Source organism: Vitis riparia, chromosome 2, assembly GCF_004353265.1.
Source record: "Vitis riparia cultivar Riparia Gloire de Montpellier isolate 1030 chromosome 2, EGFV_Vit.rip_1.0, whole genome shotgun sequence".
In the NCBI taxonomy this organism is placed as follows: Eukaryota; Viridiplantae; Streptophyta; class Magnoliopsida; order Vitales; family Vitaceae; genus Vitis; species Vitis riparia.
The window spans coordinates 11,302,283-11,317,559 of record NC_048432.1 but is presented as its reverse complement, the minus strand read 5'-3'; the positions used below and the strand labels follow the sequence as shown (position 1 = coordinate 11,317,559).

The 15,277-nt window shown below is 35.5% G+C and overlaps 2 protein-coding genes across 2 annotated transcripts; one reads left to right on the top strand and one right to left on the bottom strand.

Moving 5' to 3' along the window:
- Positions 1–2,956: 2,956 nt before the first annotated feature.
- LOC117931351 (acetylornithine deacetylase) lies at positions 2,957–10,948 on the top strand. Its single transcript, XM_034852316.1, has 10 exons — positions 2,957–3,339; positions 3,930–4,174; positions 4,298–4,406; positions 6,589–6,727; positions 6,801–6,858; positions 6,936–6,953; positions 7,158–7,280; positions 7,410–7,563; positions 7,649–7,682; positions 10,570–10,948. Exons 1-10 carry the CDS (start codon positions 3,022–3,024, stop codon positions 10,671–10,673), a joined length of 1,302 nt encoding a protein of 433 aa, XP_034708207.1. The 5' UTR covers positions 2,957–3,021; the 3' UTR covers positions 10,674–10,948.
- A 108-nt stretch (positions 10,949–11,056) lies between these two features.
- LOC117931360 lies at positions 11,057–14,612 on the bottom strand. Its single transcript, XM_034852329.1, has 9 exons — positions 14,160–14,612; positions 13,151–13,302; positions 12,836–12,931; positions 12,684–12,746; positions 12,042–12,110; positions 11,867–11,969; positions 11,708–11,779; positions 11,473–11,561; positions 11,057–11,366 (listed from the first exon to the last, which is right to left on the bottom strand). Exons 1-9 carry the CDS (start codon positions 14,470–14,472, stop codon positions 11,220–11,222), a joined length of 1,104 nt encoding a protein of 367 aa, XP_034708220.1. The 5' UTR covers positions 14,473–14,612; the 3' UTR covers positions 11,057–11,219.
- Between the last annotated feature and the right edge of the window lie 665 nt (positions 14,613–15,277).

The window sequence follows — 15,277 nt, the reverse complement described above, 5'->3', positions numbered from 1 at the left end:
CACTTCAAATGGTGTGCAAATCGAAGCTAAAATGAAGAAATTATGGTCATTTGAAGACAACTACACCAAGTTGAAAGGTCATTTCAAAATTCAACTTATGAATTCGAAATCCAATTAATGAATTAGAAATCCACTTAGAAATGATACCAATTTCGAATTCACCACTGCCACTTTGATGTTTCACCTCCTCTACCTCGGGAATTGCATTTAGGGCACCCCATCCGTCCTAAGTGGACCCCACACGACTAGAAATCACCATTTTATTATTTTTTTAATCATTTTTAGGAAATTATTTTGTAATAAGTGGCCAATGAGAGTGTGCCACATGTTAGGTAATTGATGATATTATATAAACTCTCTTAATTTTAGGTTTTAGGGATCTTAGATTTTTTTTTCCAGAGAGTTTGACATTGAAGGTGGAAGAAGATGAGAACTTTGATTTGTTTTTTTTTTCTACTTTATTAAGTATATTTTTTTTAGTTTCTTTTTATTCAAATTATGGATTTTTACCCTATTATGGATTGTGAATGTGACATAACCCCTATGAGAGGTTAAGAGCCAACTTGGGGTTTGAAGCATGAAAACCTAAGGGTTAGGAAACCTATAGGGACAATGGGTAAATTATTATAACAATGAGATTAATTATTGGTTAGGTGACAATTTATCAATATTTTTTTATCCTATCCTTGTGAATTAGTTTAGGGAATGATACGGCAGGTTATTACCCGATACTAGTGATTCTTGGTAATTATTGGTCATTAGTTATCCTCGTCTCCCCTATCGTTATTTGCCCCAAAACAAAGCTATAAGTAGTAGGAATAGTTAAAAAGTCAAATCTTAAACTGGTAATCAATCTCATTCATTTGATGGTTTTAGGAATTCCTTTTAAAAATGAAAAATTAGGTTTCGGATGCAATTTTGAGTTATAGAACTCAACTTGATCGCGAGTGACCAAGGATCCCAAGACCCTAAGATCATATTACTTAAAAGACCATTGTTTTCTCTAATTTTTATACCCTAGGTTGGATTGTGGAAAACCCCAAACTTGAATCAATTGAATTTAAAATCAATATTCATTTTTTTTATTAATTTAATTTCTTTTACTTAGTTTCACATTATTCACATATTGTTTTTCACTTTAAGATTTAAACAAAAGCAATTCATCTATTCTAGTATTGACAATTTCCATAAGCCAGTCCTTAAGGACGATACTTGGAATACTACAAAAGTCGTAGTGACTCTTTCTTTTCCTTTACCAGAATTGCTACATAAAAAGGCTAAGTATTTTGGTATAATAGAGAAGTTCGGTCATGAAACCACTAAATTTTTATACTTAATTAGATATTGAAGCCTAGGGTCCCCATAGGGTATTCTAAGCACTTAATGGGGAATCTATTTTGACTTGTTTTTTGTATAACAACTTTCCAACCACTTTCTTATCCAAAGTGAGAAATCAAGAAAGAATTTTTCATCCCCATTTCTTTTCTATCTCTTAATCTTTCCACTTCATCTGCATTCTAAAATCACTTCCCCAAGGTTCAATACTTGACTCATTGGAATTTTTTTAAAGCTACAACCATACTCCTATGATTGAAGAACCACCATTTTATTTATATAGATTTTGATATGATCACCTGCCTAAATTAATAGTGAGTGACTCAATCCATAGGAAATATATGACCAACTTAGGGTCTCATCTGTAGGTTAAAGTTACTAAAAACCTTAACATTAACTTGATACTCTCTTATGCAATATATTGATAAAGTCATGAGTACTTGATAACCTACATTATAATTCACTGTAAATCATATTCAATGTGTAATCATACATGTTAGTGCACTCAATATAGAAAACTCATGTTAATGATTAAGACAAGTTATCTCTCCAACTAGAATGTAGTACACTACAATCTCATATGTATTACCTAAATCTATAAACATATTATGAACAACTACTCATTAACTTGCAAACAATTCATGACTTAAATCTTCTGTGCAACTCTTAATGCGCTTAAGTTATGTACAATACAAGTGATATATGTTTGAAATCTCATATAAGTAATGATGCAATCATAGATAGAAAAGTAGAATCTAAAATCAAAATATTTATATATCAATGAAATCTCATTTTGTTACATCATGTCATTCTTAAGGGTTACATCCTAAAATATATTCATGCAAAAGATGTTTATGTGAACTACTAATGAGTGGTGATGAAGACAACTAGCCTTCACAAGGATAAGAAGTCTTAAAGAAGATGAGCAAAGATCACTAGTGTAAAACATTCTTGGTCTCCTCACCATACTAACAATGTCATTAATGCTTTAGTATCTTATCCACGGTCATTTTATGTGTTGAACTTGTGGTGGTCACCACACTACTCCTCCATCAAAGGGTGATATGTGTCAAGCTATCGGGGAAGTGCATTTGTTAGATGCAAGCATTTATCATTCTATTACTTGAATGTCCACATCTTTCTATTACTCATACGTGCCTCGTTCTAGTGCCTAAATGTAGATTATTCGAGTACTTCGATTTCTCATCTAAGTATGTTATTTTCTTATTATCCTCAAGTATTTTGCTTTTCATTACTTTTCTTCTTATTTTTCTTGCCTTGAACTTGTTTTTATTGTGAATCTTCCAATCCATTCTTGGAAGTCGAACTTTCAACTTTTACATTTAAATACATAATTTCTTGTTGCATTTTCTACTAAAATAAATTTAATTTATTTAATTATTATTTTTCTATATTATCTACCACGAATCTTTTCTTTATTAGCTACATAATTTCTAATTACATTTTCTATTAAAATAATTTAATTTAAAGAATATCTTTAAATAAAGATATTTACTATTTAAATATTCTTTGGAATATCTTAATTTTGATGTAAATATATTTAATTTTAACACAGTAAAAATTTCCAACCCAAGTATAAGTGCAATAACCACCTCGGACTTCCATTCAACGGTTTCCAGAGTCTCGGCTTCTTTGTCTCTCGCTGACTCCCCATACCCATCAGAAATGGTGAAGGACACGGTGGGCGATCTCAACACTGACTCCTTCGTAAAGCTTCTCTCGAAGCTTATCGGAGAATCCGAATACGTCCAGAACAACCCGCCGGACCTTATACCTCAGGAAGACCGGATTGTGAGGCATGTCCTCGACGCACTTCTTCCCTACAGCACCCAAACCGGCGGCGGACCACTCATAGTCAACCACGTCACTTACTTTCCCGGCAGAGGAAACGTCATTGTTGAGTACCCCGGCACTGTGCCTGGGAAGATCTTGTCCTTTGTTGGAATGCACATGGATGTCGTCACGGCCAACCCTAACGATTGGGTCTGTTGCTTTTATCCCCTGTTTCTCTTTTCGATTTGGTTTCTGAAGTTAGGTTTTGGCGGTTTTGGATTCTTGATTTGTGTGTGTGTGTGTTTGGTTGGTGAGGAAATGGGGGAGGGGAAGGAGAACAGAGAGTGAGATTTTTGTTTAATGTTTTGTGTCCTAGTTTTGTTTTTGAGGTTGGAGGTTTTGATTTCTTTTATTTATTTTATATATATATATTGCCTTTTTCTCGGCAACCAAACACAGGATTTCAGTTTCTGACGATTTTTTGTTTGTGGTTATAAATTTGGCATGTTTGTGAAATGGACGAGCTATGAATTAATAATAATTTGGAATTCGTAGTAGGAAGTGTAATTTTAGCTTTTGAATGATGCTTATTGAAACATTGATCTTTATGGCCGGATAAAAACAATTTAATTCCCTTTTGAAAATCTCAAACTTAATACTTGTTAGGATAAAATTATTGGTATTTGTTTTTAATGTAGGAACCAGGATCTTGGATTTTCATTTACGTTTATGGGAATATGAATAATATGTGTGGGAAATGGTGATGATTTTTTTGAATTGCATAATGATTTCATTTGCAGGATTTTGATCCTTTCACACTGAGCATTGATGGGGATAAACTTCGTGGCCGTGGAACTACTGATTGTTTAGGGCATGTTGCACTTATAACTGAACTCATGAGAAGGCTAGGAGAGACCAAGCCAAAACTGAAGTCTACTGTGGTTGCTGTCTTCATAGCCAATGAAGAGAACTCGGCTATTTCAGGGGTTGGTGTGGATGCTCTGGTAAAAGATGGATTGCTGAATAAGCTAAAGGAAGGTCCTCTGTAAGTTATTTTATTTCCTGCCAAGGAAGAGAAATTAGAGACGGAACATTTCTTAAAATGACTGTTACAGTGAAGCTAAAAGGAGTTGGTTTCTTTGATGTGCTTTTTGTATTTTCAATGCAGGTATTGGATTGACACAGCAGATAAACAACCCTGCATTGGTACTGGGGGTATGATCCCATGGAAACTTAGAGTGACTGGGAAGCTTTTTCATAGTGGTCTACCACACAAGGTATTACATTTCAATCTATATTGTTTAGATTTGTTTTTATGAATTTGTCATAGGTCACATGGTTGCACCATTGCAATATCTGTTTTATAAGTGTTGAATTTCATTGTCAACCTCTGCAACCTTGTGGCTGGAGTGCCTTTGAAGTTAGTTTCAGTTCGTTCCACTTCTTCTATGTAATAGGATAATTTTTGAGAAGGTTGTTGCACTTGCTATTCAGCAGGGCACAGGACATACTTGACCATTCCTGATAGCCCTTTTTTTTATAAAGGAGATATTAGATCTGTCAATGCCATGGCAATTTCTCATCTTTAGTTTTATTAGGCATGGAGTTCTTCGGTATTTGGGAAAATTTTATCAGCAAATTTCCCTTTTGGTATAAAGTTTTCTGTTTGGAATATTTTGAAAGGACGTGAGAGAAACAGTTCTATAAGCTTTTCTCATCTTAGTGAGAGGAAGAGCAAGAGGGAAAGAGACCTTTCTCATCTCGTCATGCAGAGAGAGAGAGAGAGAGAGAGATTTATTGCATTATTCCCTCTTTACTTTTCCTCCCAAGACTCTGTCAGTTTGTGTGCAAGATAGAGAGTTATTCATACTCAATGAAGTCTATTTAATGAGTTGAAGCAGAGCTAAATGCAATGTATTTTTCTGTTTGAAATATAGCAAACAGCATTCAGACATGTGATTCCCCTAAAATGATCCCCATGAGTAGCTTAGTGGATGTAGAATGATCCATTCAAGTAGCTCAGAGAAAAAGTTTTCTATAACTAGCCATGCACTTAGCTACTAAATCATTCAGTGCCAGAAAGCCCTTGTTCTTGGGCTGGTTTTAGTGAATGCCATTATAATGACATCCGATCCAATTACAAGAAGATTTGTATTATGAATTAATGTACCAGGAGAAGAGAAGTCTAAGGTAGAATCCTCCATTGATAAGATAAGAGAAAGCTAACTAATATGGTTTTTTGTGTGCAAAGTAGATTAAATCATTGGGGTGCTATGATACCAGGCAATGGTGCTATAGGAAGAATGCCAAAAGGGATGTGTCAACAGTAAGGAAAGATATAATGACCTGTGATCAGACAGAATTATGACTACTAATATGTAATAATGGATAACTGGATATGTTGCTAATCCAAATAACTGGGTTAATATTGAGGTTACTTGATTTGGATGCTTATGAGTTGTTAATTTGAAGTTGTGGCCACCTTGTTCTGCAATTGGTCTATTACAGAAGTATCATATACAAGAAATTTGAGAAGTTACTCTCTTAGTTTTCAACTGGCAAAATATAATGTCCTTTTCCTATTTTTCCAAATCATGTGTCCCGAGTTTTTTTTTTCATTTGCAAAATAGATAGAAAAATATGCTTACACATTTGAGCACATATATATTGCAAGAAATCTGATATTCATAAACATCATTATGATTTACTAGAAGTTCCAAGTTCTCCTAAAATCCTATATCAAAAGGTCCATGTTCCCGCAAATTTCCACCAATTTACAAACAGGAAGAAAGTGAACCTATATGTATGTATATATTTATGTATGTTCACAAAATACTAGAACAACTCCACGTTCCAGCAAGGTCTCCACCAATTTACAAACAAGAAGAAAGTGAATTTGTGTTTATGTATGTATGTATATATGCATATATTCTGTGTTTCATAAAATACTATGTCAAAAGCTCCATGTTCCAGCCAGTTTTCCACCAATTTTCAAATCATTCCAAACCTTTATCTCATGGGTCTCTCTTACATGTAGAAACGGGTGGAAAATTTGGAAACAAATTTTTATCTTTGTTGAGAGAGAAATTTGAGATCTTTCATAAGGTGAATGATAGCTCTAAAACCTCGATCTCGAAAAAAAGAATCTAAACGGAGAAGAAAGGAATTCTTTAAATTCTTCTGGTCTTGAAAAAACAGTCAGTTGACTGGGTCGACCTAACTGTATTGCATGACAAGTGTTTTCACAGGATATCTCTCTGACACATGATACATATCATGACAAGTATCATACCTTTTTAAGAAAATGGTTATACTGATATACAAATGACAATCTCCAGCATGGGTATCTGAATAATTTACAAAACTTGGACCCTATAGTGTTCAATTTAGAAATACAACTGATATAATGCGTTCAATTTTTCTTGTATGCTTATGAAGACTCTTGTTGAATATCTGCAGGCTATAAATCCATTGGAGCTAGCCATGGATGCAGTTAAAGAAATCCAGCTGCGTTTCTATAGAGATTTCCCTCCCCATCCAAAGGAGCAAATCTATGGGTTTGCGACACCATCAACCATGAAGCCAACTCAATGGCATTGTTAGTTTTGGGCCTGTGAGAATTTCTTTTGTAAAATACCCTTTTCTTGATCATTCCTATCTTCTTATTACAGATCCAGGCGGCGGGATCAATCAAATTCCAGCTGAGTGTACGATTTCAGGAGATGTCAGGTTTCTAACCTTCCAGAAACTATTCATTGAAGCCATTGATATAAAATGATGTCTCATTTTGCCCTTTATTTTTTCAGGTTAACTCCATTTTACAAGTAAGAAACCTACTTCCTGTTAGTCTCAAATTTAATCAGTTTCTAGGACGCTAACTTCTTGAACTTGTGATTTGGTCTACCTTTTTCTTTTTCTCATGTTTCTTTTTCTGGGAATTTTTAGCTCTTTTTCTTACTGGGAAGAAATAGACAAACATGCACACAGAGCTTTGAATTTTTTTTTTTTTCTCATATAATCTGTTACAGTGTGATAGATGTAATGAAGAAGTTACAAGAATATGTAGACGACATAAATAACCACATCGAGAGGCTAGAATCACGGGGCCCAGTTTCGAAATATGTCCTACCAGATGAAGACCTAAGGGGAAGGTGTGCTTTCTTTTTCTTTTATATGAATTGAAGAAATATGCTGAATCTCACCTTAAAACTGTCTCTCTGATTTTCATCTATTTACGTACTCTTTTGATAAAAAGTAGTTATTGGGGCTTCTTTCCACAGCCTTACAATAAGTTTTGATGAGGCAATGTCTGGAGTTGCTTGTGATCTTAAATCTCATGGCTTCCATGTACTATCGAAGGCAACTGAGGAGGTGGTTGGGTATGTGAAGCCTTACTCAATCACTGGGAGTTTGCCGCTCATTCGTGAACTGCAGGTGATCTCTCTCTCTTTCTCTCTCTTCAATGGCCTTTTTGGATTTGATATTCCTTTAGTTATTCCTCCTCTTGTTTTTGTGGTAGGATGAAGGCTTTGATGTTCAAACCTCAGGCTATGGTAAAGTACTCTTGCTCTTTACTGCAAATATTTTGGGTTTTTCTATTGGAAATTATTATATAACCTCAAGGATAATTTAGTGAAGCACAACCATATGGATGAATTTTGCTAGAGATTATATTAGTTTACTAGTGCATATAAGAGAGGCGGTATTATTTTTGTATCTCCATTAGTGAATAATAGCAGCCTAGGATACTCTCATCCCTAGTCAATATTATTACTATTATTTTTTGAAAATGAATGAGGGGAACTGTCTAATGAATTGGGAAGCTATTAAGCAAACGAGAATAATTATAAAATTAATTTATTTGACCCAACCTGGGAATTATTTTTCATGTTGAAGAGAGTCAAACTTGATATATCCACATCAAGTATAAAGGCACTTAACTTTCCAAATGACACAAACAGGAAGTGGACTTTATTTATTCTAAAGGAAGTATATGATAGGGGTGAAATGGAAGAAATTAACAAGCTGGATTTGTAGCCAGTTGATTTCCTATTAATCAAATTTTGAAACGTTGCTGTAAACAAAGTTGGTTGTTCACCAGGAAGTTACAATAAAACTTGGTGGAAAATTGATATATTTAACTAGACTTAACCAGACAAAATCATTCACACTGTTTAGATTAGAAGTCAGTTCATAGTATCTATCTTGGCACGAAGTGACTATATGATATTGAGGTTGTTAGAAGGTAAAATTCACTCCTAGTTTAAAGTTCTTTTGTCCATATCTTCCAACCAGTTGGAAGTTACTGGTCCTTTGTGCACAGTAGGACAATCAATAAGAGTGATGGTCAGATAGTCAACTTGTTTACAGTATGTTTCAGTGTGGCAACATGGAGCAGCAAGAGGCATAATGTGGTGGCAAAGGCCACTTTTAAAGCATGGAGTTATTTACCCATGGTTAATACTAGTGAAAATTTATGGATTACCTGGGTTTTTCTTTTTTTTGTCAGGGTTTCTTTGAGTCTTTTCTAGAATTTAAAGAGTCTCTTTGTTGGAAATTTCCTGCTTTAAGAACTAATTCTGTTCCAAGTTTTTATGGTCTTAGAGTTTTTACTTGAATTAGGAGTGTTTTCTTGGGTTGGGAACCCACACATTTGGAGCATTTAGGAACTTTCAATTTGAAAGCAATTTGAGTCCTATATGATTTCTAATGCTTGGTCCTGTTTTTAGAAGAGTTTTGCTTCCCTAAAGTGCTTTTGAGTGTGTGGATAAGGTTCCATGTACCAAAACAAAATTTCAATTTGATTAATTGAAGTTTAAAAGCTTTGTTACATCCATACTGACTTTTGTTCTACTATGGAGGATGTTCATTGTGTTCAATGAGGAAAACAGTGGCTAGTGTTTTAGTGTTCTAGGATGAGAAGATAGATTAGGTTTATGGAAGGTTTTTCAGAAAAAGAGAATGTTATTTATCATATGACCTGTGTCTCTGTGAGTGATGGATTTAGTGCTAAATTTTGGTCAAACATTTGGTGGTGGTCAAACATACCGGTGATGGATTTAGTGCTAAAGTTTCTGAAACTTTTTTCCTCTCTTAAAATACTATGGTTGAACATTCTAATCTGGAAGGGACTGGGGGTAATTGCGATCTAAGGTTGATCAAAAGGTTCATGATTGGAATTGAAATTGGTAGAATCATTCCTATCTTGTATTCAGGAAGCTGTTGTGCCTGTAGATAAGGAGGATAACATTTTGTGAAATTTATCAAAAGATGGATGCTTTTCAGTGAAATGCATTGGTTTGTTTGTTCATTTTGGAAGTGGTTTGGAAGAATATCCTCACTTTGAACAAGCTCGGAAAGGGGAAGAGTGAACTAAGAATAGCAAATTGGTGTTGTTTGTGCTAGCAGGACGGGGAATCTGACCAAACATTTGATTATCCATTATGGGATGGCTCGGAGTTTATTGTGTACTTTGGTTTTTGTCTTGGTATCTTCTTGGGTGCTACCAAAATCAATTAAGAAAGCTTTGGTTAGTTGGCAAGGAAAGTCTACAGGGGGGAGGAGCCATGGATAAGGCTCTCTGCCTATTTGGTGTTTCTGTGGAATGTTCAAACTGGAATAACTGGTTAGAGCAAACAGAGTTGCTACTATAAATGTTTCTTTGAATTCTTTGCTTGAGCGTTTAGCGAGATCAGTTAGAAATGTAATGCTGTTGTTTTTAGAGTTCACTGATGCTTTGGGATGTCTTTAAGATGGAGGGAATCCCTTTTGTTTCATTTTCTGTCTCTTGAGTGATCGGCGCTTATATCCTGCGTACCTTGGCAGTGTCCCCCTAAAGGGCTTAATAGTTTTTGTTTTATAGGCTTTAGGCCCATAATAGTTTAGTTTTTATTGACCTATAAAATAATTACCGTCTTTTTTCAATTCCTTAGCGACATTCATAACGGAATACAATCAATAATTTTAAAAAGAAATAAAGGGCAAACCTACAAGAAACCAATAACAAATTTTAATGGCATCCTAAATGGAGTCATATCCAAAGAACTGTCATTTTAAATGGGTTCTAGGGTTTTAAAAGCCACACAGATCCTAATATGTGCCACTTTGATGCTCAAGGAATTTCTGCCTGATTCCACAGCATAGCATTTCCAGCAGCAATATTGCCTCTTTCAGTTTATAATTTCTGCCTGAACTCCTCATTCCCTATTTTAAAAAAGTGAACAAAGTTGGAGAAAGGGTGAAGAAAAATCTTATTTAGCTCAGATATTTTCTTTTATTTTCCTCTGGTTGTGCTTTCCTTTCCCCGCCCTCTCTTAATTTCCCTTACGATTTCCTGGATCCAAATGGAACCTAAACAAGATGTTTTACCTTTGAATGGAGTTTTCAGGAAAGTAAACAAAGCATGCTTTTGTTGATCTGACGGTGTTCCTTGCTTGGCAGGTTTAATGGCGACATACCATGCCAAGAATGAATACTGCCTTCTTTCTGATATGTGCCAAGGCTACCAAGTGTTTGTCAGCATCATTTCCCAGTTGGAAGATTGACACTGCTGACTGCTAAATCATACCAGCAAACATAAAATATGCAAATGCTCAAATAAACTCATGAACTTTTCTTCTCTAATCCTTTCAGTATTAAGGGATTGTATAAGTTTTCAAAGCCAGTTACTTGTTTTACATGCAGGGCTTACGTTTCTTGATTTGATATTGACTGTCTTTAGTTTTGTTTTCCTTCCCCTTCTCTATGTTTTCAGACAATCTCATGCTTTACATACTGAGATTCTGCAATAGATTGTGCCCTACATCAGTTGCAGTTTGTCTGACTAATTTCTTTTTGCAGGCCGAGTAGAAACTGTCTTGGTTAATAGAAATTAGAATATGAGAGAATAATTTATCGGTAAAAATAAAAAATAAAATAAATGAACAAATAAGCCATGAATGCAATCCCCTTAGTATTATGAAATTTTGTATATATTGTTTGTATACAATTATTCCTACGTTCTACTTCCTCTGAGATTCGTCCAAGACACAACAGGCTCTGCTACATAATATACAAATCTGATCCAAACCCAGCTACCTCTTTACACATGTTCATGATTTATTTTTTACGTCTGTCTTAAGCTGCCGGACCCTCTGGCGCAGTCTTCTGCGGTGGTCGTGAATCTTCCAAAGGCCGTGTCCCAGTATAACAGTGGAGTATATACCGTGTGTGATGATGGGAGCAAGAATATTATTTGTCTGACATTTGCATCAGAAAAATACAGCAAAATTTATCAGGTTTTGATCTCTGACGTTTTGCCAGCAGTTAGTTTAATAATCACAAAGAGTAGGTAGCCAGGGTTACCTGGATCCATTCAAACCCAAGATAAAGGGCTAGGAGTCCTTCCAGGAGTGGAGAGTAGATCTTTTTCATTTGCCTTCTTTCATACCAGGCTGCACAATGTTACAACAGAAATAGATAAGGGTGAAGGACTCATGGTATTCACTATTCATTTATCAAAAATATCCACCACCCCAAAAACATGAGTAACACCATGAAGCTATTCACAGATTGATAAGTCGAGGAACAAGGATTAAACCTGCAAAGAGCTTTTTTAGATCCGCACGACCGGAGCGAGATTGCAAAACTGGTGCAACCACATAAGTAGGATCTGATATGGAAAAAGAAACTTGTAAATCAAAGTGTAGGAAATGAAATGATTAGGTACATTGTTTAAAAGAGGTGTAATATAATCAACCTTTTGGAGAGGCAGCCACATAATAGAGGGAACCAGTAAGAGCAGCTGTGATTACAGCTGCAAACGCCTGGGCAAATGGCACAAATGGAGGCAGCACTCCAGTCTACAATTTGAAGAATTCACAGTCAGATATAAATTCAGTTGTCATGGTAGTAAGAAACCAAGGAGCTCTTACCAGTGCTGTCATCCCTCGAGCATCGGTCACAAAATTGGTGCCCCTTAGAAATATATCAGCCAATGCTCCCTACAACAAATATCACAATTTCTCATATTACTAGTAGCATCAAAGTATACATCTTGCTCAAGAACACAAAAAGGAATGAGAACAAATGGCAGCCTAACAGAACATTATTGGATCAGAACATTATTTTCTCATTCAAACTAGTATAATACAGCACTCCTTTTCCGGTTTAAAACATATGAAAAACCTTTTTGGCTGATGAATGAACTAAACAACATTTGACAAGGCCTGTAGAACAGACAAAGCCAAAAAAGATCTGAGACTCCAAGCAGAACAGCTCCTATAAATCCAAAAATAAAAAATAAAATAAAACCCAAGTGGGGAATGCTTTTCAGGAGACACATGGTGGCTGATATTATTGTCAATACATCTTTTCAAGTTACATTATTTTATATTATTATTACTTAGACTTTAGTAGAATAATTTCAGTAAAGCGCCCAAGCCTCAATGAACAAGAAAGTCAGCTTGACATTTCTCACTAGCCTATGATTTTGGAAGATGATATCTTGTAATCCACACAAAAACAACCTTGACATTTCATACAAAAAGATTGAATAACACTTCTCCAAGCCTAACCTGAATAGCAGCTCGGTAGAAAAGCTCCTCCCCCACTGAACTAGCAGCAACCATGAGTATGAACTGTAGCATATTATTGAAAAAATTGTTGGTTTCTTTTTCCAAATGTAAATGAAAAAGGGTATCCTACCAATATAAAATTTAAAACAAACCTGCCATGGTGACATCCCATAGAAGAAACTCCGTATTTCCTCATCCTCTACATCCCTGATGGCCCGAGCATGGGGTGATAACTTCACAACTTCATCCTGTGACCATATCAATTTGTTTAGATTAGCCATGAATTAAGAAAAAGCAAAAACAAATTGAGAAAAAATGGCAAGAATATCCAAAATCTCACAATGACAACAGCTGTCATTGTTGTCATTATGAATTTTTCCAGCCAGAAAACATAAAAAAGAAACCCATATAAACTCAAATAAACAAATTTGAGAATGTTCCAAATTTGTTAAAGCTGATTAACATACATCGAGTATGAAGAGAAGGGCCATGATTGGTGGCGCTGCATATCCAAGACCCTCTAGAATCGCATCTAAAGATGGATTGAAACCTCCCATGCTATCGATTCCAGTCATTGAGCATATGAATCTTCCCGCTAAAGCCATTGCACCATATATACCTAAAAATTTTCCCAAATGAAAAGTGGGTGGAAGAACCATCAGAGACTTTAAAATTAAACTTGCATTTCATTAAAACACTCTTCTCTCCCTTCACTATAAAAGAAAAGAAAAGAAAAGAAAACAATCAACTACACGTTATATGAGCCACAGTTTACATATTCTTGTTAAAAGCTTTAAATTCTGAAAGCTTTATCCTAAAGCTTTTCTCACCCACGACCAAGAGAGCTTTTAGGTCTCGAAAGCTTAAGACTGTGCCAAACAGGGCCAAAGAAAATTTTGCAAATAGAATCCTAGAGAAATGAGCAGTTGGAAAAACATGAAATAATTTGTGCCACAAAGAACATTGGGGTCCACAAAATATTGTGTATAATCTCTAGCAGGATTTTAACAGTATAGCCTGAGCATAGAAACACTAACAATAAGCAATTTTTCAAGGATTGTTGTTTCTGAAAATACCCAAACAAGAATTATATCCAACAAAAAAATAAATAAATAAATTATCACAGTTCCATGAAGATATTGCTTGACTAATACAACTACTATCTAAAATTTCAATAGCACTTTTCTTGTTTTCCAAGCAAAAGAAGGACAAAAAGGAAAAAACAAATTTCTACTTGTGACTTGAATAATGCTATTTTCCCCTATTTTCGACTGTTAGAGCAAAGAAAATCATTTTTTAAGATTTTTCTCTTTTTTTTTTTTTTTTCTTTTTCTTTCTTCGCTGCTTTCCCTAACCGAACGTGTTAAAGCACCAAATGTTTCCATTCCAAAAGGCAAAAGAATTCCCTTTTGGACAATAAACTTTTGCGTACATAATCTATTCCATTCCGAATCAGAAAAGAAAAAAGAGCAATACCGATTCCATAGCTGAGCCTCACAACGGCTCCGATCTTCTCCCAAACGGGGAACTCAGTGTCGTTGAAGCTCCGATTCAATGTGGTCACCTCCATGGCCGGGCTCGTGAACCCTCCACCACGCTCTCCCTCTCTCCCTCCATCGATCCCTTCCCTGCTCCGCTCCGCCGAAGCCCTAACGAAGCCTCCAAAACACCGCTTCGACTCATTCCTCTTCTTCGTGGCCGGTAAAACACAGAACCCTGCTCCCCCGGAAGAGGAGCAAAACGATGTCGTCGGAGGATGTGGGGTCCGAGATATGAGCGGAATCTCCATCAACCGAAGTTTCGAACGAAGTGAAGTTCGTGTTCGTGGAGGAGCATCGCTGAGCGTGAGGATTCAGAGTTGTGAGGAAGACGAGGGATCTGGACCATTTGTTTATTTGACTGAATGGACCTGGAAAAGTAGTTGACGTTGTTGTGGCCGTAGGATCTGTGATAGGGGTTGAGCCGACGGTGAGAAAATGAGAATGGTGGAAGAACTGGGGCCTACTGGCCCCACAGCTTTTGTGATGTACCTGTTTCGGATGCTTGTTAACATGGCGTGCATTCGAAAGAAAATCTGAGCGGCCAAGGGGACGGAACCACGTGGAATAAGATAATGCACAAACAGTATGAAAGTACATTGGTTATGAAAAGCTAGGCTCCCTACTTGCATCGCCAAAAACGCATCAGGAAGTGAGACAAATGCATGGGACTCTCTTGTGGTACCGGGTTTGAAATGTCTATCCTGCCCATTTTTTTTTATCTTTTTTTCCCACTCCAACCATCCTATCCCTTGCCACCTATGGTCAATTCTTTCTCTTCCTCTACATTTCTTTTAATATACTTATTTATTCTCTCATTAAACTTTTTTTAATTTTAATTTTTTCACTCTAATCTCTTTATATTTATTTATTTTAATTATTATTTCTACGTATTAACCTTAATGATAGTATATCGTAAATAATTAATATAACAAATTGAATAAAAACATAAATATATAATAGACAAAAATAAAATATTATCCCATAAATAATATAGTTGATGATTTAAAATATTAATTATAATAATGCATTTGATAAATTGAGGTTTAAATTTAA